The sequence below is a fragment of the Gambusia affinis genome, linkage group LG07, assembly GCF_019740435.1.
Source record: "Gambusia affinis linkage group LG07, SWU_Gaff_1.0, whole genome shotgun sequence".
NCBI lineage: Eukaryota > Metazoa > Chordata > Actinopteri > Cyprinodontiformes > Poeciliidae > Gambusia > Gambusia affinis.
Window position 1 is genome coordinate 30,002,614 of NC_057874.1, and position 26,583 is coordinate 30,029,196.

Here is a 26,583-nt window from a genome sequence, read left to right on the forward strand (position 1 = left end):
GGTGTGAACGCTAATTGACCTCTGACCTTTGGTCCTCTAAACCTCGGTCTGGGGTCAGTAGAAGTGAACTCTAGTTCGTTTTGAATGTGAACACCAAGTGGACCAGAAACCACTCCTAAAGCAGGAAGTGGACTTCAGCGCAGGGCATTCTGGGTAAATCCAACCAAAGCTAACGTGCTAGCCTAGCGCTAGCAGCAGAAATGTCTCCTGGTCTTCAGCCAAAGACTAAAGAGAAATCCTCCAACACTAAAATCTGACGCCTCCATCTTGTTTCCATCTGGTGAAGAAGGAAGTTGCTCTCAGTGTCTTCAGAGGTTTTTGTGTGGTTTCCTTCAGTGGTTGTTGGTGCAGCGCCCCCACAGGCCAGGAGGGGAACAGGTTGGTTTGGAGTAGATGATGGAGTTCTGGATCTAATATAATTGATTCCAGTCTCATTATGATTATTATAAACTGAACTCATCAGTTTCCATCCTGCTGTCTGACTCCGGAGTTTTAGTCTGGATTTGATCTATTTCCCCCCCAGCTGGAAGTAACTGTGATGATGGAAAGTTTCAGGATGAGAGTCACGTTTTCCTTCAGCGTGTTTATGACGCGGAGCAGCCTGGCCGTTTGTCACTCTGACGCCCTGCGGCCTTGGACCGCAGCGCTGCGGCTTTATGGGCCGCAGAAGGCCGGCGCCGCTGCGGCCCGCTCACCGTTGAAGCCGACGCTGCGGATGTACTTGAGCAGTTTCTTCCCGCCGGCCAGCTCCATCTCCGGGCAGATGCCCGACACGTCGGGACACAGGTCCCGCTGCATGTTGTGCAGCGCGTGCGCCATGGCGTACACGGCGTCGATCACAAACTGCACCTTGCCCTCCTGCTCGTACTTGGAGTCGACGCCAATCCGCTCCTGACCTGAAACGGAGACCAGAGGACAAAATGAGCAGAAGGAAGATCAGCAGCTGGAAGATCCAGATGGGAAACGGGACTTTAACTGGAGGATCACCAGACCTGTTTGGTCTCTTCACAACTATTACACCAACTAAACATTTAGTTTAACAGAATTATTAACTCCAAGCTAAATATTTAGCTTCAAACTAAAAAAGCTTCAAAGTAAATATTAGTTTAAACATTTAGCAAAGAGCTAAAGATTTCAGCAATATGCTAATTCAGTTACCAGTAACCAAATTATCTGATTTATCTGTAGCTAGCTCACAGATAAACGTTTATGTTCATCTAAATACTTATTTAATATTAAATCAATTCAATATTAAGTTTAACTAAATGTATCGCTTTAAACTAAATGTTTTGATTGTTAACTAAATATTTAGCAAAGAGCGAAATGTCCATCCGGTCTCAGGTGTCAGCAGGATTTCCCTCCTTGCTGTTTGGGCTCAGATCCGATCCGATCCCTCCAGATGCTCCAGGCTCCATGTTTTGCCGCCTGCAGTTGGATCTTATTTCCCTCGGCTCTCACTGACCGCCACTTATCTGTCCTTCGTCCACGCTTTCCCAGACGTGGCGGGATAATGTTATCAGGACGGCAGAGCGGCTGTAAACAGCTGCGTTCCGTCGCCGTGACGACCGGCTGCAGCAGCAGGACAACCTGCTGTCGGGTCAGGAGGACGGCGTGTGTCCACTCTGACGAGGACAAACGACGTCCTTGGTGCTGCGGTTGCCGTTCAGCACAACCCACACATGGAGGCCTTAGTCCTCGACGCAGGTTCGATTCCCGGCCTGGTGACCTTTGCCCTCTTTCCTGTTAATTCGCCACTAGAGCCAATAAAGTTTATAAAAGCTCTTCATCCTGAACTTTTTCCATTATTACTGTTATAGAATAATAATTTAACCTTGATTAAAAACAAAAAGCCTCCATACAGAACAAGTTGAGGGCCAAAAACCCAGAGCCACAAATGGCCCATGAACCGAACTTTGGACCTCGTTGCATTAAAACTCGTGTAATAAATTCATCCTAATTCTTGTGTTAAAGTCCTCAGGTTGTTAGAGACGCTGCTCTAAATTCTTCTTCCTGCTCACAAGCCCGGCCCATTAACCGGTTCTGACTTTCAGGCCAAATCCAGGTTTATCAGGACATGAAGGGTTCTGGACCGGAGGGTCCGACGGTTCTGCTGGTCGTCCCTGAAACTGTTTCAGGGAAATGAGACTCTGACGATGAATGACTCAGAGCCTCCAGAGTTCATACCGTCCAGAATCAATCAGTCACCGACGGAAATTAGAGCCAATAATGGAGGAGAGGAAATAAACCCCACAAGATAAAATGTTCCTGTTTGGATCAATACTCCAAACAGAACCGGTTCATTAGCGTTCAGGCCGGCTCACACCTTCACACCGCCTCATAGATCAGAGAGCACCTGCTGTTTTCCATCGCCGCGGCGTTTCTGTTGCCACGGCGATCCGAAAACTGAGGCGATGCACAGAGTCCATCTGAACCGACCCAGACCAGGAGAACCAGAACCATCATTAACAGTCAGAAACTGTTTATCGGTTCAGAAGTTCATCCGTCAGCCTTTAAACGCTGCGTCATTGTCATGTGGAGCAGGACTGAGCAGTCAGTATCTTCCCTCAGGATGAAGCTCCAAGCAGATCAGAAGAAATTTGAACTTTTCTGTGATTTAAAGTTTTCAGAAGAATCTGGAGAACATCAGAGGATCATAACAGGAACCAGAAAATGTTTCCTTCCAGTGTTTCAAATGAAACTAATCAAATGATGAAACACTGAAAATAAAATTCTGTGTTAAAAATAAAAAAGTGACTAAATAAAATTAAACAATTTAGAATAAAATGCAAAAGATTAAAAAGCAGCCAAGAATCTGAAATAAAATACACCAAAACAAAAAAAGGAAATAAAATGAAACTGGAAGGACAAAAAATCACTTTGGTAAATAATTAAAAAGTAATAATTAAAGTGCCAACTTTATTTAGTAAATAACATTTTAATGCAAAGTTGGCACTTTTAAAGGACTTTTAATTACTTCTTAATTATTTACCGAATTACACTTCAGTCAGAGACTCCATGTTTATGTCACATCAGTTTCATGCACACCCGTCAAACTGTGGCCTGGAGGCGTCCTCTATTAATAAATAACAGGTTTCTGTATAAACCTGATAAACATGAGAGAAAAGCAGAAATGTCGCCAGCTTCACACCGACCTGTGCACTTCCTGCTGCTGTCGTCCTTCTTGGAGGAGCTCATCAGCTTGCAGTTGAAGTTCTCCTCCCAGTACTCGGCGAACCAGACGTTCCTCCGGTTGTTCTCCAGGGTCCGCGACGTGAAGTAGGCGTCGAAGCCTGGAAGACAGCAGCAGCGGCGGCTTTTAGTCACAGCGTCCTCCGGAGCCTGCAAAGTGTTTGTCTGCTCGTCTTCAAGAGGCTCGGCTCAAGTGGAGTCTGAGGGGAGAGCTTCCTCCTTGTGCTGCACGTTGGAGTGAGCAGCTGCTGCCTGAACGCAGCGCCGGGAGGAGCAGCAGGAGGACGGGAAGCTTCCTGATTATCAACCGATCAACAAACCTGAAGATCATTCAGAGTCAGAGTGAAGCTTCTGCAGACACGAGTGGCTTTTTAATTCCTCCTTACTCTGAATCAGTTAGTTTTATTTCTATGATCAGAAACGTTTGGTCAGCTGAACCAGAGCAGGCTGAGGTTTGGACAGGAAGTCCTGCAGGATAAACGTCTCTGAGCTCAAACTCTGGCTAAATACGAGCTGCACACAGCTAGCTAAACTAAACATTTAGCTCAATGTTTAGTTCGGCAAATATTGGAATTGGAGCTTCAGGAAGCTATTTTACTAGCTAGATATTTAATTTATTTAGCTAATATTTAACTAAAGTTGGCTAAATGTTAGCTAGCATTAGTTAGCTAACTGATATTTAGTTACCAAGCTAAACATTGAGCTGGTCATGCAGCTAGCAAAATATTAAAACTTGAGCTAAATATTTAGTTTACAATCTGATTTTACTGTAGCTCCAATTTAAATCTTTAGTTCATATGCAAATTGTCGGTAACTGGAAGTGGACTATCAAAATAAAAGCTGGGTTTTTAGAGCTTCAGTATAAACTCCTGCTGGTGGAAGTCGAAGCGTCGCCGTTCAAAACGGCTCATTTTGTTTTCAGCTCAGATGAAAAGAGGAAGAGAATCGATGAAGAAGAGGTTCAGAAGAAACAGCTTTTATTTTGGTAGTCCACTTCAGGGCTCAGCAACTGAATTTACATAGAGGCTAAATATTTAGCTTCAAACCAAGTATTTATTATTAAAAGAATGAATAACATGGTGAAATATGACTGAAAGGTAAACCAGGGGGGTTTCGGCTCTGAGCTCTTCCTGCAACATGATGTTTGACCTTCCAGCTCCTCCTCATCACCTGGAAACCAACATTTCAGATAAAAACACGTTTCCTGCAGAGTTGTCCTGTTTTCTTTCAGCTGGATGGGAAGAACAGAGATCCCTTTAAAACCCAGTAGAACCCGGAGCTTTGGGAAAGTCCAGGTTCAGACTGTCGTTTCCTGACTCCCTTCATGTGTTTGTTGACAGTCAGAGTTATGGGAGGCTGTAATCTGAAGAGGAGTTCTTAATCTTCCCCGTCAGACGGAGCTGCAGCCTCACCGTCACCCGCTGCCTCAGACGTCCTTGACGCTCCGAAACGATCCCAGCGATGCATAAATATGAATAATTCCTGACAGGAACAAATCAGGATCTTCACCTCGCGTTTCTCTGAAAGTCACTGAGGAGGTGAAGAGGAAGAGGAGCCAGTCAGGAGGCGATGAAGAGATGACCAGGTTAGAAACACTGAGGGGGAAACGCTCCATCGCTCTGCATGGATCCACTGATGATCCACAATCCATCTGATCCAGTTTGGATCTGGTGACGGATGATCATAAAGTATGAAACAAGAAATTAATCGGATTTTTGTTCCATTTCCTCCATAACTGAAAGAAAACTGATGAAGAATCACACGTTAAATTTCCAGCAGCATTTTGTTCTGCTGCAGAGAATCAGGAGTCTCTGCACAGCTTGGCTGTAATTTCTCCCTGGAAGCGTGGTTACGATGCTGCAGCAGCTTACGATGCTGCAGCAGCATTACGATGCTGCAGCAGCAGAGCGAACATAACCGGGCCTGGATGAAACCTCAATTCGCCGCAGCCTTCGGTCCAAACCGCTACGAGTCTCTGGCGGCAGAAAACGTCAGAGCCGAAACAGAGAGGCTGCTCACTGTCACCACCAGAACCAGAACCAGAACCCGATCCGGTCCGGTCTCTGCAGAATCAGCTGTAAACCTCTGGGAAGTGATGGACAGCTGACTTCCTGTCCTGCAGAGGTTTGAAACAGAGGCGCCGCGCTGCGCTGCCAGAGGGGAGGTCAGAGGTCACGCAGCAGACCTCTGCTCCGGCGGGAAACTTTCAGACTCTGGGTGGTTCGGATCAAACAACCGGCTGAGAAAATGAACCATGAAGGTTTAAAAAGATTCCTAACAGCTTCTCAGGTCCAAAAACAAAGATCTCAGAATAATCTGCTTCACTGGTGGATTATTCCACTTTTAACAAGACTTTTTTACCAAATAAATTAATTAATGTCTCACTGGAGCCAGTAACGTTTCATCAATGCTAAGAGATTGTTGGCATGAAGAAGCTCCCGTATCTTCCTGGGAAGTTACTGTAGGTCAGTTTTGTCTTATTTCAAGTAAACTAAAATATTTTAAGTAGAAACTAGATGAAAATATTTGGTGATTTTGCAGTGAAGCTGTATTGTTAAAGTTTCTGGTGTGACGTTCACAAACTACCCGATTCCTTTGAACAGTTCTTTTCGCTGAACGTTGGTCCTGCAGTCCAGTCAGCCACAAACGTTCTAACAACGCTCTGCACACGCTGCTGCTGACGTTATTATTCCATTTAATCTGAAATTATATTTATTTAATCTGTGAATAAATAAGAAGTTGGGATGTTTGAGCTTCGTGACGTTTTGGTGGCGGTCAGGTAGGAAGAGGAGGGCCGCCTTCATCATCAGTGTCTTAATTATTATATTTAATGCTGCAGGAGAGAATACTCGCCTTCACTTTCCCTCTAATGTTTCTTTATTTCTATTTAAGCAGCAATAAATGTTCTAAATGCTGAAAACATTTATAGAAACAACATGGATATTTAATGTTTGGGAGACTTTAGCATCAGGCTAACATGATGCCATTAAGAACATGAAGGCGTCTGAGTGAATGTTTATGAAAATATTTACTATTAATGTAACTTTTAAAGCATCATAACAGGAATAAACATTCATGCAGACTAATTCATGTTCATGTCAGTTTTATGCAAAACCCTCCAAATAAAAACTTACATTTTATTAAAATCACTTTTACAGATGGTTCAACGTTTTTGTAAACTTTAACCACAGAAACAGATTATGGCTACAATGTCTCCTTGTTTAGAAACGGAAATGTTTGCAGTGAACGGACCGGACGGTTCGGTCCGGTTCCCGACCCGGACTCGGATGGTTCGCCGGCAGGAGGAACGTTTTCTGAGGCGTCGTGGTGATGAAGAGGACAATCTGCTTCATCGCCATCACTGCATCTGATGCAACAGGAGGAAAAGAGTTTCAGCTCCATGAGTCCATTTCCAGGAAATCCAGCTGAGGATCACTTCCTGGCGGTCTGCAGTCACTTCCTGGCGGTCTGCAGTCACTTCCTGGCGGTCTGCAGTCACTTCCTGGCGGTCTGCAGTCACTTCCTGGCGGTCTGCAGTCACTTCCTGGCGGGTAATATTTACCCGCCAGCAGTTTCCTGCTGCTGTCGATCCAACGTGGAGCCGCTGCACATCCGTCCGTCTTCCTGTAACAACAGCGTTAATCAGAACCGAGTCCAGTTCCAGTTCCAGTTCCGACTTCTCCCTCTAACTGGGACGCAAACAGCAGCGGAAGTGGCTGAAGCTGTTCAGAGCGGATCGACGTTTCCTCTGAGTCTGCAGGTTTCTCAGGAACCCAGCCAGAGATCCGTCTTTATTTCTGCATAAAACTGAACGTGAAGCAGAACTTTGCTGTTGAATCTGCAGAGATTCTGCGACCCGCAGAACCGGAGTCGGGTTGAAGCGGACCGGAGTCGGGATGAAGTGGACCGGAGTCGGGTTGAAGCGGACCGGAGTCGGGTTGAAGCGGACCGGAGTCGGGATGAAGTGGACCGGAGTCGGGGTGAAGCGGACCGGAGTCGGGTTGTGGGAATGATGAATCCTTAGTTAATCCCAGCAGTTTCTCCACTGTCTGTCTCTGCTCTGGTTTGCTTCGGGTGGAAGCAGCAGCTCAACAAGCCGATGACCTCCCGGTGACCTTTCCAGGCCCAGGCGGCTCAGCCTGCCGTTCTCCAGGGTTCGTCAGGAGGACAAGCCGCCAGTTGACCTGCAGTTCTCACCTTGTTGGTTTTCACAGCCTCGTCTCTCCGCCGGGTGTGAGGACGCTGCTGAGCTCTTCAGCCATTATTTCTTCTTTTTAGGTAACTGTGACTGAGTGTCACAGCAACTACAGCCCCACTAACAACTACTGCTCCTGGAAAAACATTCCCATGGGTAACACGTTTTAGGACACCAGTCACATAAAAAACATGATTTGTATCACTAAACTGCACACAGTGTTTTCAGATTTACTGGCATTTATTGATGTTTTCATTGAACAAACAGGGAGGAAAATAGTAAAACCATTTTTAAACGTCATTATATGGAAGTTATCATGACAGCGATAAACCAGAATTCTTATTATCACAATAAATTTATCACAATAAACGATGCAATAAGTTTTCCTCTGCCATTATAAAGCCGGTTCCACAGTGGGCCTTCTAGAACCGGCCCAGGTTTCCAGAACCAGAGACTAAAGTCTCAGACCAAAGAACATGAACAGAGCACTGCCACCAGGTGGCGCAAAACTGAGACTGAAACGAGGAACTCTGATGCTAGCTGCACAAAAACTCAATCAGCAGATAAATTCACTGTAAATGTCAAGTCAAGCAGATCTTCTGAGTCTTTTTGGCCTTTTCTTTCATTTTTTAATCATGTCTGTGGAAAGGCGAGAAGTGAAGCACTGGCAGACCTTCATCTTCCTCCCTCAGGTTCTTGTGAAATATTGGCTGACCTGCAGCAGATTCCTGCTCCTCCTGTCTGTAACGCTCTGAAATGTCGCTTCATTCAAATATGTGCTGATTGAGTCAAAGGTTAAATCAGAGCACAGTCTAAATAAAAGCTGTAAAATGGAGCCTGTTGGAAATGATCTCTACAGCAGCCTGAAATAATTCCTCGTTCTCTGGGGAAATGTCAACAGTAAAAACTGAACTTCTCTATGGTTCAATAATGTGTGAGCTTCCTGCTGATGGAGGCGGGATGATGAGGATGTTACAGAATCCTCTCTGCTCCTTCTGTTCATGCAGCTTTAGAGCAGTAAGTCATAAAATCAGAAACTGAGAACTTTCCTGAGTCTTAGCTGAAGATGAGAGACAGACAGTCGTCTTAATGGTTAGCATTAGCTTATGCTAAAGCTTTTATGTCTTTAGCGTAGCTAAGATTCCTGAAAAGCGTATCAGTAGTTAGTGACTCTAATGTTTCAGTTAGCATTGGTAATAACTGCATGCGATTTTAAAGCAAACATATATTCTCCATGACAACCATGGCGGCCATCTTGAAAGATAAAAAAATTCTCAGTAAATATGATTTATTACTAACAACATTTATCTGTGACAAAACTACATTTTCCATGATGACCAAGTTAGGTTTTTGTATCTGTATTGAAATATTTGCTGCATGTTTAAAATGGAGTTAATGAAGCAGAGAGGTGAAGTTCAGACATCTGGAGACGAGAAACTGATCCCTCCAGACCCGATGCGTTTCCCTGAACTCACCGCTGATGGTGGCCCTCTTGGGCAGGATGGTGATGGCGCCCACGGCGGCGTCCTCCAGCTGGTGGATGGGGCTGTTCTTGGACCCCCAGCTGTCGGAGCCGATCCACAGGAAGTGTCCGACCCGATCGGCCCGCTTCGAGGCGTTCAGGATTCCCCTGCAGCCAGAGCAAAACCCAGAGCTCAGCAGCTACGGAAGCCTGGAGGGCCAGAGAGGCGGCTGACGAACTGCAAGGTTCCATCTGATCTGATTATTAATGAGTTTATTAAACTCTTTAATAACTTTAATAAACCCTTTATTGTCCCAAAGCAAGGAGATCCAGGACAGAGTAAATTAAATGAACACGATGATTTTAAGAACAAACCATCCAAGTTCTGTCTGAAAAAAATCTAAAAACATTTAAATAGTTAGTAGTTTCAGTCAAATTCAAAAAAAATAATCTGAACCCGAAGCATCACTGATAACCAGGAAGGAACGATTAGATTAACCGACCTGCTGTCAGTTGGCTCTATAGAAAAAATATCAACCGAATGAATTTAATGTAGTAAACAGAGCGACGAGCCGTTACCAGGACGGACTGACTGAGACCAGCTCCGGCTACCTGATGTCCTCGTCGGAGGCGAACAGAACCACGGTTCTGGCGTAGCGGGTGTCCAGCAGCTGCCGGATGATTTTGTCAAAGTCCGACGGTTTGTGTTCGTGGGGAATCTTCAGGGACTGAGCGATGCAGATTCCACCTGTGGAGATAAAAACACCTGGATGAACTCTGGAGCTGAACTTCAGGAACAGTTTAACTTCAGAGCCGGGTCGGTTCTGCCCTTCCTCCCGTCTGGAAACAACTGAACACCGGGTATGGCAAGCTGTTTTATCATAAAATCGGAGGACGAAGATGTGAGGAACAGCGTCGCTTCCGGCGGTAACCATGGCGACCGTCGCGTCCTGTCCTCAGCAGACAGAAACTCCGGCCTCTGATGATGAACATGACGACGATGCAAGCGGCCTGGCCCGGTTCTGATTCCTCGGCTCGCTCAGCAAAGCTTTTAGGACTCATTTGATCAAATGTACTGAAATATTCATAATGTTTCTGCATTTTTAACGAGCCGGAGCCGCAGCTTCAGGGAAACACCGTGGTTCATGACGGAGCTGCAGTCCGATCAGAGCGGCCCGAAGCCCGGCGCCAGTTCCTGCTGGACCCGTTTCTCAGCTGGACTCCATCTGCTCTGTCCACCAACGTGCTCTCACTGGGCTCAGGCGTTATTGATCACATCACGACGTATTTCAGTGAAAACCTGTGAACCGTGTTCACTGCGCCTGGAAACGTCTCCTCTGAATCCTCTCATAGAAATATATTCATTTTTAACACTGAATGTCGATAAAAACACTCAGGTGTTTTCATCTCTCATTCATTAAGGTTTAAATCCAAAACTGGTTGACACATCTAACATCTACAGCAGATCACGAAGAGCCCAATGGAAACTGAGAAACTCCATTCCTGTAAGCAAATTACTGCGAACACACAGGATGGACTGGAGGTGACAGAAACCAGAGTAATGAGCCTCATAATTTAATGTAACAGTGTGAACACAGTGAAATAATAAATATAAACTACACATAGCTGTGCCATCTACAATACAGGAGGATATACTGCAGTGTGAATGAGAGTTGATTCTGATCTGTACCGACTCCTGCCTGGTTTCTACCTGAAACTGGATTATTTTAAGTTTCAATCCGTTTCCCTGCTTCAGTCCGACGACCCGGTTCTACTGGAACCAGAACTCCACCAGCTGCTGTGGTTCTAACCTGTTCCCCTCCTGGCCTGTGGGGGCGCTGCACCAACAACCACTGAAGGAAACCACACAAAAACCTCTGAAGACACTGAGAGCAACTTCCTTCTTCACCAGATGGAAACAAGATGGAGGCGTCAGATTTTAGTGTTGGAGGATTTCTCTTTAGTCTTTGGCTGAAGACCAGGAGACATTTCTGCTGCTAGCGCTAGGCTAGCACGTTAGCTTTGATTGGATTTACCCAGAATGCCCTGCGCTGTAGTCCACTTCCTGCTTTTGGAGCAGTCTCTGGTCCACTTGGCGTTCACATTCAAACTGAACCAGAGTTCAGTTCAACCGAACCCAGACAGAGGTTTGGAGGACCAGAGGTCAGAGGTCAATTAGTCTTCACACCTCACCAACCGAACCGGAGTTTGTAGACAGACGGACTGGAGTCGGGTGAAAGTGGACTGATGGAGTCCTGAAACAACCCAGCATCGTGGTCCTGCTGCTGTCCTCTCCTCTCTGACGCTTTCTGTTGTGATCATGAATATTTGGTCTGATGCTGAGGAGCAGCAACAGGAGCTCAAAATGTTTCAGTTTTAAACAGTCAGGAATCCAGAGGAAACGACAGAAATCCCTGACAGGTGTGATTATCTTCAGCTTCCCATCAGAGGAAACAGGAACACGTTGTTCTCTGACGGACGGACAGATGATGGAGGATAATGATCATGATCACAGCTGGTTCTGTGTGTTTGGCTCCCAGTCCTGGTCCCATCCAATCCCTTCGGACTCAATCTGCCCTCCAAGTTCTGGATCAAGTCACGACCTACAGGGAGAGGAAGCCCCAAAACCCAAATGTCCCTCCAAGCTCAGGCGGCTGCTGCGATACGACTTGGGCTAATGCTAACCTGCTGCAGCTGGTGTATGGTGCTACTGGGAAAATCTCACTGGGATCAGATGCACTGGTCCTCCACGTCTCAGACCGACCAAACCTACCCAGACCAAACCTACCCAGACCAAACCTACCCAGACCAAACCTACCCAGACCAAACCTACCCAGACCAAACCTACCCAGACCAAACCTACCCAGACCAAACCTACCCAAACCAAACCTACCCAAACCCATGTATTGATGATGAGGAGGTGAAGAAGACTGACTCGGTTTCCCAGGATGTGCTGCAGAGCCCGGAGTTTGTAGAGGAGGTTTCTGTTTCTGCAGCAGCAGGACATGAAGGATGTCAGTGCTGGTTGCTGCAGAAACGCGTGTTGAGCTTCTGGCTTGTCGCAGCATCCTGATGAGGTCGGCGAGTTGAGCTTCGTCCTGATGATGATGTGGGAGGATGACTGAGAGGAGGTTCTGCTCAGATCGAGGTGAAGGAAGGTGGAAACACTTGGAGCCGCTGGAAGCAGAACAGAGGCGGCGGCTCAGTCAGAAACGTCTCCAGCTGAGCGCTGGGATGTGGGAGCCAACGGAGGAAGACATTCTTTCAGCACGCATGGAAATCAGCTCCTCTCAGCTCCGCTCCGTCCTGCTTGGCGCCTCGGCCCCAGCATTTCACAGTTCAGCCTCACGGAAGCTTGTTATGACACAGCAGAAGGTCTTCGCACTGAAAAGAGGATCTGATGAGTGTTTGATGGCAGCCAGCAGCTAAAAATAAAGCCTCTGGAGTCGTTTTCATTTCAGATTAAAGGATGATTCCACTGTAATTCAGCCTGATTTACTCCACAGAGAGTCTGTTTTCCCTACAGCGCAACACGCCGCGGCCTGCGCCGCAACACGCCGCGGCCTGCAGGATGTGGAGAAGCGGGAACAAAAGTTGAAACTATGGAGCCAAACTGGGCCAGAAAGCTTGTAAAAAAAACCCCCAAACAAACAAAAACTTGAAACTGAAAAGTTTTTTTTCAGTTTCATCTGAACAAACTTTTTGGAACTAATTTAGCTCCATACGCCATCAGCAATGACCTCAGAGAGGCAATCTGGGAAGGGTCAAAGGTCATCTCTAAACCGTCGGACATTCATCCTCCTCACAGACGATGAAGGTCAGAGGTCAGAGTGTGAAGTTCAAGAGCACCATCTAAAACTCTACAGGCATCAGGTAGAAGGTTAAAGGTCAAAGGTCATGACACTGAGAAAGACTCTTCTCTTCAGAAACAAGATGGCCGCCACACCAAAATTAGTAGAGATGGGATGAACAGAACCCGGATGGACAGAACCAGGATGAACAGAACCGAGACGAACAGAACCCGGATGGACAGAACCAGGATGAACAGAACCAGGATGAACAGAACCGGGTTGGACAGAACAATTGTTCTCATCTCAACCAGCTGCTGCGGCTGCAGAGCACGGTGGTGGAGGGCTGATGATCTGGGTTTATTTTGCAGCCTCTGAATGCAGCCTGAATCCTGGACCAAACCGGGTCAGAACCACGACCCTCAGCAGAACGGGCTCTGTTGAGTGTGTAGTTTCTGACCGACCCGGCGCAGTAACACCGAGCCTCGTCTCTGTGGGCGAGAAGCTTTATGAGGACAGATTTCCCATGAGGCCTTGCTCCGAGGCGATGCATCGCCCTCGGGACGGGGTGGGAGGCGAGAGGACGCGTTTCAGCCGAGGGGACGCCTCGGCCCCGTTAGACATGATGAACGGGACGGAGGCGAGGAAACGCTTCGCTCAGGACTCGCCTCCATCAGCCTCGTCGTTTCACTGGCAGAACCTCAGAATGAGGTCAAACTCCTGGTCCGACCAATCACAGCGTTCTGCTCGTCCTCCTCATCACAGAGGGACAAACGGACTCAGCCTGGGTTTCACTGAGGTCCACCGCTCCTCGCTTCAGAACCAACAGGATCCAGGCTGGAGGAACCGTCCGAACTTCAGTCTGTGCAACGATAAAAATCGACTTTAAAGGTTCAGAAAACAGCAGAAAGCCAAGAGTCACGAACCGCAGAGAGGAAATGAAACGCAGGCGAATTCAGGCTGAGGTGGGCGAGTACGGAAAGCCGGTTCCGGTGAACCCGTCTGGTTCCGGTGGACCCGTCTGGTTCCGGTGAACCCGTCTGGTTCCGGTGAACCCGTCTGGTTCCGGTGGACCCGTCTGGTTCCGGTGAACCCGTTTGGTTCCGGTGAACCCGTTTGGTTCCGGTGAACCCGTCTGGTTCCGGTGAACCCGTCTGGTTCTGGTGGACCCGTCCGGCTGCCTCCCCTCTTCCAGCAGGTTTGGTCCCGGCTGCAGGCTAACGGCGGCTAATTGGATCAACATAATAGCTGCAATTATTTGTGACTTAATTATTTCTAATCCCTGGGAGGAAATTAGAGCCGCTGGATGAGCAGCAAGGAGACGGATGGTTTCTGTGTCGCACAGCGGGATCGTGACCTCGGGGTCACGATGGGTTGCCATGGCAACGCTCAACTGTTTTATCAGGAAGAGGCCCAGGTTTTTACAAATAACCAGGTATGGTGAATGTTTCCGGTACCAGACCGGTCCTCCAGTGGTTCTGTAATGGTCCGGGTCAGACCAGAACCAGAACCAGAACCAAGACCAAGACCAGAACCAGGACCAGAACCAAGACCAAGACCAGAACCAGGACCAGGACCAGAACCAAGACCAGAACCAGAACCAGAACCAGAACTAAGACCAAGACCAAGACCAGAACCAAGACCAGAACCAGAACTAAGACCAGAACCAGAACTAAGACCAGAACCAGGACCAGGACCAGAACCAAGACCAGAACCAGAACCAGAACCAGAACTAAGACCAAGACCAAGACCAGAACCAAGACCAGAACCAAGACCAGAACCAAGACCAGAACCAGGACCAGAACCAAGACCAGAACCAGAACCAGAACCAGAACCAGAACCAGAACCAGAACTAAGACCAAGACCAAGACCAGAACCAAGACCAGAACCAGGACCAGAACCAAGACCAGGTCCAAGACACTCCAAGAACCAGACTAACGACCCTTCACAATAAAGCGTAAACATCATGTTGCACATTGACTCTTTGAGTCCATCCTGTCATCTCTTCATTTGTCCCAGTAAGTTTTCCTCTGTCTGTCTCGGTCTAGAGGTCCAGCGGGTCGGACTGGAGCTGGAGGTGAAGCGCCGTTCCTTTGGGTTCTGCCGCAGCCTGCGGAGCGTCAGGGTGATGGATCGGCTCATATGTGATGTTATGACTGGGATGTCAGCGCGGAGCGGCGGCTGATGGATGAGCTCATCGCCAGCGCCTGAATGTCGGCGGCTCTTTTTAATGTTTTAATGCTCTCAGATGGGAAAACACAGAGGATTCCCCGCATGACAGCAGCTCCATCAGTTATTGATTTTGTCGGATGATCAAACATAATTTCTGCGTTGCTGTTCCCGTGTCGCGCTCCAAGGCGTGACACTTTGCAGAACAAACGCAGCAACGATGCTAAACCTAATAAAACAGGATTTTCTGTCGTTCCCAGCAGGTTGCTGCTCCGTTTCACTGGAAAACCTGTCAACCAGGAGAAGCTCCCCCCAGATAAACGCCATATCACTTCCATTACTCCCAGTTACACTCCCATGGCTCCCATTCAGCTCCCCGGCGTGTCAGAATGCTGATTTCAGACACATTTTCTGCTCTTATCGCTTCTTTCCAGCTGATGTAGAGCAGCTGTTGATTTGACAGGAAGGGTTCCAGCGTCGCGCCGACTGGGAGAGTTTTTAACTGGAAGCACTGGAGGTAAAAAGCTCTCTGCAGGTCAAAGAGTCGAGCCTGCCGACGCTGTAATCATCTGCTTACACCGCAGCCAGCATTCAGAACATGAGCTGCGTCACAAAGGTCTGACTAACGTCTGCATGGAAGAGTGGAGCAACAGCTCAGTGGTTTCACAGAAAACTCTCATTATGTTCTTCAAAACGATGAAGAGCCACACGCTGAGGCAGTTCGCTCTTTCCCCTCCGTCTCATTCATGACGCCTGGAGCCAAGAAAACACGAGGCACACGCCAATCCACCGCCGAGAGCTGGGAACAGCTGCCAGGATCCAACGACACCAAAACCAGGACAGAAAACCCCAAATACACTTCAATAAAAACACTCTGGCAACAATAAAACCTCCAGAGTAAAACAAAGATGCTGAAAAACAACTGAAACTATTCATAAAGCAACCTGAAATACCCCCGTCACACAGAACCCATTTACCATCCTGGTTTATATCCACACAGGTAATAAACTCTACAGACGTTTCGACCTTTAACTTAACAGCTCCAGATGCTAAGCTAACAAAGCATCACAGACTTGATGATTTAATTTCCCTTTGGCATCAATAAAGTATTTTTTATTTTATACATTATGCAAACGCTTGATGTGCACTGAATTAGATTCTCTCACCTCAGCATGCCAGATGCTGACAGCATGAGCTACTTTCTGAATAATTTGGTTAATTGTCTCACCACTTGGGGGCGCTCAGAGCATTGAGATCAATCTTCAGAGGGTCAGAAAATGATTTGTGGTAGAACTGGATTAAACATTTAACTGAGTTTATTACAGGGTCTGTAATTAATCAATTAAGCAACATCTTCAATTCCAAAACACTTCGTCCTGCTAAATTATTAATTAAACAACCATATTAAACCATATTTTTAATCTGTTCTTCAGGTTCTTTAACCATCAGACTGGAGGAAAGTGATTTTCTATCCATTCACTTTTCCAGAGTTTCTCTGATCGTCTTTAGAAATCTGGAAGCTGACATTAGCACTAGCTGCTACATGTTTAGCACTGAGATGCTGTTTCAGGCTAGCATAGCTTCACTCACAGGCTAACTCTTTGTAGCACAACGAGAACATGACAATCAAATCGTTTAGAAACAGAAAAGCTGAGAAAAGCAACTGTGTTCGTCCATGGCTGCTGCTAGCGGATGTAGCTGTGCGTCAGTTCTACAGGCGAACCAGAAACACGCAAATAGAAAGGTTCCAGCTCAGACTGACCCTCCCCCCCACAAATAAAAAGCGATTAATTGTGTTAAAAAAAATGTAACACTCCAGTGATAGAATAAACCGGAGATGTGAAACTCAGCAGAGCAACATGACAGGAACAGAGTGGCAGCAGCTCAAACTGAAGGTCTGAGGATCTGCTACCAGGCTGTCGTCTCATTCAGAGAAAAACTGGAGGCAGGATTCAGGAGCTGGCAGAGTTTTAATGTTTTCATCTTCATCATCATAATTCAGCTACCAGAGGCTTTAAATCCCCATCAGTCCTCAAACTTATCGACATGAAGCTCGCACTTTGCTTTCCTTCAGCGCTCCAGTAACTGCACCTGAACAGCCGGTGTTCAGGAACTGTTCGTACACCACGAGGACAAATTCCTGCTCCTCTTTTTGAACTCAAACAGCTTCAGTGTCTGGAGGTTGTAGATCTACAGGATCCTCACCTGGAACAGAGCTGGAGCCACCAGATGCTGCTGGGTGTTTGGTTTTTAGGAGGGCATCTGAAACCAGGCGTGTTTTAATGTGAAGCAGCAGCTGCAGCTCACATGAAGCGACCAAATGAAATATTCATGCTGCCTGCAGGACGCCATTAAACGTCTCCTCAACTCCCTGAGACTCTGCAGGATGAGCTGCTGCGATGAAACTCAGAGCCGAAGCTAACGGCCGGATTACAGGAACAGAGTCGGAAACAGAGTTTAGGATGAACTTGTCAGAGAACCACACTTTCTTCTCCTACTACTCTCCACGTAGCGTTACTTCCTGTTACTTTATGTTAACTTTGTGTTTTCTCTGCGTAGCAGAGAAAACACAAAGCGTTCTGATTGGCTGTGCGTTCTGATTGGCTGTGGTTCTGATCACCTCGTCGTTCTTCCTCTCCTGAGAACAGGAAGTTCTCCTTCTGTCTCTCTCTTCTCAAACCTCCATGGCGGCCGGTACCGAGCCCAGTTCTGGTTCTGATTCTGCTGGAGGTTTCTTCCAACTAAAGGGGAGTTTCAGTCCCCCTGCTGGTCAGGAGGACTGAATGCTGCAAGCTGATGCATTAACTGATGATTAGGATTAATTGGACTGTCTTTATGATTGAACTGAAATGATTTGTTTTACAGATTTCCTCCAGATGACATTTATTGTGAAATAAGGAAAAACCTGGGCAGAATCAGCAGCCGCTCCCCGTCAGGAGGGAATCGGTTTGTTATTTTAGTTTCATGAAAAAACTTTGTTCTGTCTTTTGTTCATTTTAACCTTCAGTTTTTTGTGGCTCTCACCATAAAACTGAGTCATTTATCAGAATTTATTGGCTTTTCCAGGCTGATCGTTGCACATCGACGCTCATTTGCTGTGTTTGTGGTGCAGCTTCAGACCCCAGAGTAAAGACTAACATTAATTCATAATTAAATAGAAACATGGGAATATCCATAAAGAACTTTTATGACGTTACGGCCCCGGAGCGCCGCCCGGCCGGCAGAATCAGAGCTGCTGCTTTAGCAGAAATGAAAATCTGACACATTTTTGGCTTTTTTTTGTCAGTTTGTGAAACTGCAGATGCAAACATTTGAATTTAAATCAACCTGAGGCTGAAGAAGCAAACAGGACAATGTTCCTCCTTCAGCCCCACTCAGCACTTTGGTGGATGGAGAGCAGCTTCCTGTCCTGCTGATTCAGAGGAAAACGGGTCAGCGCCGACTCTGTCGGGTCGCTCCTGTAATTCCTCTACTGGTCTGTTTTTCAGGCTGACTGGAAACCAGTTTACATGACGGTTTGCTGCTGGACTGGTTTATTCTGAGGACAGTAAAAACCTTCCATGTTTCAGATTGAATCCATTTTATATAGTAAAATACGAAAAGCTGTTATAAAGTGATGATTTCATTCATCAGCAGAGAAAAACTGATCCAGACCAAAGAGTCCAATAAACCGAGTCGGTTTGATCATTTCGAGAGGCCAGAGGAAACGACGGAGACAACGGCGTCTCTAACCGCGTTTCTGATGCTGGAGCTGCCAAAGAGTCAGAGAGAACCATCAGGGGGAACCATCAGAGGGAACATCAGAGGGAACCATCAGGGGGGACCATCAGAGGGAAACATCAGAGGGAACCATCAGAGGGAACCATCAGAGGGAAACATCAGGAAGAACCAGTAGAGGGAACCATCAGAGGGAACCATCAGAGGGAACCATCAGAGGGAACCATCAGAGGGAAACATCAGGGGGAACCATCAGAGGGAACCATCAGAGGGAACCATCAGAGGGAACCATCAGAGGGAACCATCAGAGGGAAACATCAGGAGGAACCATCAAGGGGAACCATCAGAGGGAACCATCAGGAAGAACCAGTAGAGGGAACCATCAGGAGGAACCATCAAGGGGAACCATCAGAGGGAAACATCAGAGGGAAACATCAGAGGGAAACATCAGGAAGAACCAGTAGAGGGAACCATCAGGAGGAACCATCAAGGGGAACCATCAGAGGGAAACATCAGAGGGAAACATCAGAGGGAAACATCAGGAAGAACCAGTAGAGGGAACCATCAGAGGGAACCATCAGGGGGGACCATCAGAGGGAACCATCAGAGGGAACCATCAGAGGGAACCAGTAGAGGGAACCATCAGGAGGAACCATCAAGGGGAACCATCAGAGGGAAACATCAGAGGGAAACATCAGAGGGAAACATCAGGAAGAACCAGTAGAGGGAACCATCAGAGGGAACCATCAGGGGGAACCAGTAGAGGGAACCATCAGGAGGAACCATCAAGGGGAACCATCAGAGGGAACCATCAGAGGGAACCATCAGAGGGAACCATCAGAGGGAACCAGTAGAGGGAACCATCAGGAGGAACCATCAAGGGGAACCATCAGAGGGAAACATCAGAGGGAAACATCAGAGGGAAACATCAGGAAGAACCAGTAGAGGGAACCATCAGAGGGAACCATCAGGGGGAACCAGTAGAGGGAACCATCAGGAGGAACCATCAAGGGGAACCATCAGAGGGAACCATCAGGGGGAACCATCAGAGGGAAACATCAGGGGGAAACATCAGGAAGAACCATCAGGGGGAACCATCAGGGGGAACCTTACTTTGATGGTGTCTGGTTTATCTCGATCTCCAGTCCAGATGGATTTTGGTTTCCTACGCAATAAAACATTTCAACAGGCAGAGAAGCAGCAGCAGACTGAAAACCAACAGGAGAGTCAGGCTGTGGTGGAGCTGAAGCTAACGCTAAGCTAGCAACTGCCAAAAGGCCCAGAAGGGTCCCAAACATGAAGGGTTCCCAACACGAGGCGCCGCGGCGTTCAGGGTTTTACATTTGGTTTCAGAACAACTGGAAGTTTCACAGGAATCTGGAGAATCTGGTTGGTTCTCCAGAATGATTACTGGTTCTACTGACATTTCCATTAAATCAGAGCAACAGATCCACTGTGCAACAGGTGCGTGTGTGTGTGTGTGTGTGTGTGTTCATCTGAATAACAGGTCCACACGATGGTGAAGAAACGTAAAACTGGGTCTAATCTGCGGTTCTGATTCTGATGCCTCTGATTCTGATGACCCAGACAACCAGAACCGGCTGACTGAAACATTTCTGCTGAACCTTTGAAACCGTCCCAGCTCCTCCAGTTTGATTACAGTTTCTTCTGACATTTCCATTAAACGGCGCGCTGAGGCTGAGGGACCGCTGTGAACTTCATTTAATCCAATCCAGTTTAAAGCTGCCACAGATCAATGCTCCGGGCTGATCCGGGTGCAGGCGCCGCGCCGGCCGCCGTTCGGTGCTGCAGGATCTGCGGGGCGTCCTCCGCGCTCCCTGGCACCGCCGCGTCCTTTCATAATCCCCTAAAAACTCCTGCACGCAAATGTCAGGATGCCTCCTGACCGCTGAGCTGCAGAGAGTCATCAGATTGCTGGAAATGTCAGCGAGATTATTCAGAGAGCAATCAACAACACCGGGAGCTCTAATTAATTCCTTTCAAGCTTCTGTGAGTCAACAGTTTGATCTGCAGCGCGTTTTGTGTCGCTGTTCGGATCGCTGCGGCGGGTTTCACGCCATCCAAACGCTCCGACTCCCACTGAGACCCAAAGAACTGAGACCCAAAAACTTCTGCTGATTCTCAGCAATATCAGCATTTGCCTCTGTAGAGCTGAGAGCTAAACATTAATATGTTTCATCTTTGTGTTAAAACGTCACTATTCACTCTGGTTTGGTTCTAATCCTGTCACATATCCTCATTCTTCCTGTTGAGACTCTTTGGTTTGTTATGACATCTGGCTGCTGGTGGAAACCAAACATGAACTATAAATAACTATAAGTAAATAGAAAAACAACTCCAAAATATTCCTTAGCTTCAAACAGAAATAAGACACTGTGCTGTAGGACACATGTAGCCAAAAGGCATCATGTCTGATAGTTAGCAACTAAATATTTAACTTAGAAACTAGAAGTTTCAGATCTAAATATTTACTCCTAATCTAGCTATGTCAGAGCTAAATGTTTAGCTAATATGCAAATTCACTTGGAAATAAGCGAGATTGGACTGTCAAAATAAAAGCTGGGTCTTTTTGACTTCTATTCGGTGAGACTGAATCTCTGTTGCTGAAGATCAGTTCTAAACGTCTGACTTTCAAACGGCTCATCCTTCGTTTTCAGTTTAAATGTTGGACAAAAAAGGAAAAGAAACAAAATGAAGCGATTCGACAGCAGGAATTTAGAAAGTTATGAAGCTTTTATTTTGGTAGTCTACTTCCTATATTAGCAAGTGAATTTGCATGTTAGCTAAATATTTAGCTAAAAGTTAAATATTACGTTTGAAGCTCATTTTTTTTGGCTCAGAACATTTAGCCTAGAGCTAAGTACTTAGCTTGTCACCCCAATATTTAGCTTGCTAAATAAATAATTTCAAACTAAATAGTTAGTTTCAATCTGTGGCAGATGCAAAATAAAAAACACGGAGAAAATAAGATTTTTGAAAAACGCTACACACATTTTTTTCTAATAGCAGGCTAAAACTTAAAACTAAAATGATTGCAGTTAATTTTTTAACAAACACTGTTAGTGAGTCCAGACAGACTGTTATCTGAGCTCAGGTTCTGGTTCTGTTAGCGGGTCCAGATCCTGATTTCTGAAAGAAAACGGTGCCGTGGGAAAGTGCCTGGCTGCACCGTTGCCATGGCAACAGGAGTGCTGGTACCAGCAGCTGCTACAGCAGGGACACTGGTCACAGTTGGTGGCGTTAAATCTTCATTAATCTGCTGCTTGTTTTTCTGTGAATAAATAAATAAAATCCAGAATTTACTCATGATGATGAGTTCACAGATTTAATAATGTAATAAATCAACCCGAGGGACAGAAACAGGAAGTTCGTCTCCATCAACAGACCAGTTATTCACTGCATTCAGGGGTTCACACCCAGTGAGCAGCCAGGGCTGCCCTGAGCATTTCAGGTCACAACACCGGATCAGGAAACATTTCCAGAGGGACACAAAGCCCAACGAGGAGGCAGGAGTCTTCACCTGATCACACCGACACGAATCCCTGTTTCTGAGGAGTGAAGGAGTGAGTCACACGTTCACAACAAGAGGAAACCTTCTGCAGATTAGCCAAGTCCAACAGGATAAAAACTGTAAAGATCCTCAAAGTCAGCAGAACTTCACATGAACAGACTTCATCTCTGCTGCTCAGAGTCAATCGTTTGTATTGATCATTTCTGATGATTTTTATTGTTTGAACAAAAATGATTTGCTACATTTTCTTGTAGTTTCTGCATCTGCGTTTCCATTGACCAGATAATTACACAATTAGACATTTCATAAATAATTTTACTGAATAGAAACACTAATTAAGAAAAAACGCATTTGCTAAAACATTTTGGAGATACGATGAGGTGATTTTTTTATTTTCCTAATAGAAATAAATTTATTCTGGAAAAGTCCAATGGAAACATGAGTCACATGATCAACAACCGGAGGTTACCACTGACAAAAACCATAAAGAAGACAACAGGAAGTAGTTGGAGGGCAATGATTTTAAAGTGACGGTATTTTGCAAATACTAATATTTAAAAGTAAAACTGTATGTACAGTAAAACACCTGCATTCATGACAAATATAACCACAACCGATCAGAGCTGATTACTGAACCGCCCCTGCTTCTCCGGTAAAAACGTTAAAGGGTTAACAGAGGAGCCATGTTGGCATGACTTCCTGGAGGCGGAGCTTCGGAAAGAGCAGGAGTTTTTAAAGAGACAGAGGCCCAATTTCAAGACATTAAATTAAAAGTCAAATTTAATTAAGTCATGTTTGCTGTTTATGACAAATGAAGGTAACATTGGTACAATACTGTGTAATAAAATGAGACTATGTGTTTGGTGAACATGATAACGACTTACCACATAATGTTTGGAGGTGTGCTGGTAAAAATTACAGCTTGTAGCTCCAGCTCATGTAACAACGTGTCAGTAAGTTCATTCCTGATAGAAACGGAGCGCCACCATGAACCAGCAGGTTCTGCTTTCAGAACCAGACCCGGATGCCGCCTCACCTGCCTCTCTGGAGAGCTGCGTGAAGGCCTCCACCCCCTTCTCGCCGTAGCTGCCCTCAGACGCCACCGTGGAGACGTAGTTCCAGCCCATGGCCTTAACGATGTCCACCATGGCCTGCGCCTGGAAGCTGTCTGGAGGAACCACACGTGAGAAGAAGTCGTAGCGGCGGTCGTCGCTCAGCTCCGGGGCCGTGGATGCGTAGCTGATCTGAGGGATCTGAAAGGAAACAGCAGAGGAGAACGAGTCAGAAGGAAAATGTTCAGCTGGAATTTTATCTGACGAGAAAAACCAAACCTGCACCATTATGTCAACAGATTTAGCAAATTCAAACCAAAGGCTGAAAGGAGGCGTTCGTGTTCTTCCAACTCCAGTCCGTCTGCCCATAAACTCCAGTCCGGTTGGTAAGATGTGAACACTAATCGACCTCTGACCTCTGACCTCTGGTCCTCCAAACCTCGCTCTGGTTCAGTTGAACTGAACTCTGGTTCAGTTTGAATGTGAACGCCAAGCGGACCAGAAACTGCTCCAAAAGCAGGAAGTGGACTACAGCGCAGGGCATTCTGGGTAAATCCAACCAAAGCTAACATGCTAGCCTAGCGCTAGCAGCAGAAATGTCTCCTGGTCTTCAGCCAAAGACTAAAGAGAAATCCTCCAACACTAAAATCTGACGCCTCCATCTTGTTTCCATCTGGTGAAGAAGGAAGTTGCTCTCAGTGTCTTCAGAGGTTTTTGTGTGGTTTCCTTCAGTGGTTGTTGGTGCAGCGCCCCCACAGGCCAGGAGGGGAACAGGTTGGTTTGACTCAGAACCACAGCAGCTGCAGGTGGAGCAGATGATGGAGTTCTGGTTCCAGTAGAACCGGGTCGTTGGACTGAAGGAGGGAAACATCCAGAGTGTCTGGACTAAACAGATAGTTGTGAGTTTTTAACCAATCAGAAGCTCAGACCCAGAACATCTGTTTTGTGGAACCTGAACTGGATCCAGTTTTGGACCAGTACCTCAGAACCTGATCAGTTGGACCTTCCCCGACTCTCTTGGTCCATCCAGGTGTTCCTCATCCTGATCCTTTGAACTGCTGAACTAATTCAATTTTTTAAGATTTGAAGTTTTAATTTCCTCGACTCGTTCCCAATCTCTGTGTTCGGTTTGGACCCCAGCAGACTGAACTGGTTCTGGTTCGTCTCCACAGAGCTGAACTGGTTGGACCTTTTTAAGGACCTGAGTCCTTCTGGTCATTTTGCTCTGATTAAAACTGCGGTGTGTTTGCTGTAAAGCAGAATGTGGGAATTTTCTGACAGGTTTCTGGAAGAAAATCCAAAACATGAAGAAGAAAAAGCGGTGCCAGCTGGAGAATGAGTTTGACCCGGCTGAGAGCGGCGCCGGTCGCAGTAATTACGCGAGACCTGTGAAAGGTCGGAGGATTATTCAATCTGTTCCCAGGAAGTTCCTGACGGACGGAAATGAACTCCATCCTGCAGGAAAGGTTCGGAGAATCTCTGTTTTCCCAGCTGATTTTCCTCTAATTAGCCTCTGATCCCTGCAGAGTTGGGTTGATTAAAGGTTCTGCTAATTCCAATAAGGTCAAAGGTCAGATCACTGTATAGAGTTATTTGGACTTTGTAGCTCAAACACGCTGCAGCAGACAGCAACCAGTTTTAATTCAATTATATATTTTCTATATTTTGTTCAGGGAACAGGAGAACTGGTTCAGGGAACAGGAGAACTGGTTCAGGGAACTGGAGAACTGGTTCAGGGAACAAGAGAACTGGTTCAGGGAACAGGAGAACTGGTTCAGGGAACTGGAGAACTGGTTCAGGGAACAAGAGAACTGGTTCAGGGAACAGGAGAACTGGTTCAGGGAACTGGAGAACTGGTTCAGGGAACAAGAGAGAACTGGTTCAGGGAACTGGAGAACTGGTTCAGGGAACTGGAGAACTGGTTCAGGGAACTGGAGAACTGGTTCAGGGAACAAGAGAACTGGTTCAGGGAACAGGAGAACTGGTTCAGGGAACTGGAGAACTGGTTCAGGGAACTGGAGAACTGGTTCAGGGAACTGGAGAACTGGTTCAGGGAACAAGAGAACTGGTTCAGGGAACAGGAGAACTGGTTCAGGGAACTGGAGAACTGGTTCAGGGAACTGGAGAACTGGTTCAGGGAACAAGAGAACTGGTTCAGGGAACAGGAGAACTGGTTCAGGGAACTGGAGAACTGGTTCAGGGAACAAGAGAACTGGTTCAGGGAACAAGAGAACTGGTTCAGGGAACAGGAGAACTGGTTCAGGGAACTGGAGAACTGGTTCAGGGAACAAGAGAACTGGTTCAGGGAACAAGAGAACTGGTTCAGGGAACAGGAGAACTGGTTCAGGGAACTGGAGAACTGGTTCAGGGAACAAGAGAGAACTGGTTCAGGAACTGTTTCGTCTGCAGCTCCTCCATTCCTGCCTCTTGACTCTTTAAATGTGCTGAAAATGTAATAATCTCTGCCTCATGATGAGAACAACCGCAGAACCACATCCAGTTACAGAACCAGCTGTTCAGAGTCAGACCTGGAAAAACATCCTGGATCCGGACCGGTTCCAGAGTTCTAAACCAGACGGATGTTGTCAAGGAAGAACTTGAGCTCTGAAGGTGAAACAGAGAAACTAATAATACTTCATTACCCTGACCTGCTCACTGTTGCAATTACTGTTTCATTACAACCTCTCATTTTCTGCAACACACACATTAACACACACACAAAACACACAATCACACACAATCACACACACAGACACACAAAACACACACGCAGACACACAAAACACACAATCACACACGCAGACACACAAAACACACAATCACACACGCAGACACACACACACTCGGGCGTTCATCAACTTGCTGTTTTTCTCCTGCAGACGGAGAAATGAAGCAGAAAGCAACAAGCTCCACTTACTGACTCGCTGCTCCTGTCGGCGGTTCTGATGGATTCTACATGATGATTATCATTTTATTTGTGAAACAATGACTCCGCGCTCAGACTGCTAACGGCCCGCTGGCTGGCTCGCTCCATCCTTTCATCCTCTAATCTTCCTCATTCGTCTCACTTTCACTCAGCCTTTGTTTCTCGGCGCCGGCCCGCAGCTCCTCTGCTGACACCGATCGGGTCAAGCTGCAGCAGAGACGGACGTTTGTCCCATTTCACGGATGAATCAGGCGGAACCTTGAGCTGCAACAGCTGATTTACAATGTCTGTGATACCAGAACCAGAACCTCCTGACCGGGTCTCACTGCAGAGACGGGTCCAAAACAATCTAAAAATCCATAAAGATAAACTCTATGGAGGTAAAAGCAAACAAACTAAAACTGCAGAGACGCCAAAGACCAAAGGAACTGAAGACACAAGAGAGGCGCAGATCCAGCAGCAGAAACACAAACGCTTCATGTTGACCTCTGACCTTTAGCTGAAACAGGGGAAACGTTCTGACATCATCAGTAATAAATACAGTTCAGCCCAG

General features: G+C 46.6%; 1 protein-coding gene across 10 annotated transcripts in view; it reads right to left on the reverse strand.

Annotated features, from left to right (window-relative positions):
• Positions 1-26,583, reverse strand: part of LOC122833753 (metabotropic glutamate receptor 7) — a 107,991-nt gene that overhangs the window by 19,973 nt on the left and 61,435 nt on the right. For all 10 annotated transcript variants that reach the window (XM_044121601.1, XM_044121600.1, XM_044121604.1 and 7 more), the window contains 5 exons: positions 23,089-23,305; positions 9,459-9,594; positions 8,860-9,014; positions 3,153-3,290; positions 696-896 (listed from right to left, as the gene is read on the reverse strand). In XM_044121601.1, the coding sequence (XP_043977536.1) occupies positions 696-896; positions 3,153-3,290; positions 8,860-9,014; positions 9,459-9,594; positions 23,089-23,200 (742 nt within the window). In that variant the 5' untranslated portion in view covers positions 23,201-23,305. The remainder of the gene's footprint in view (positions 1-695; positions 897-3,152; positions 3,291-8,859; positions 9,015-9,458; positions 9,595-23,088; positions 23,306-26,583) is intronic.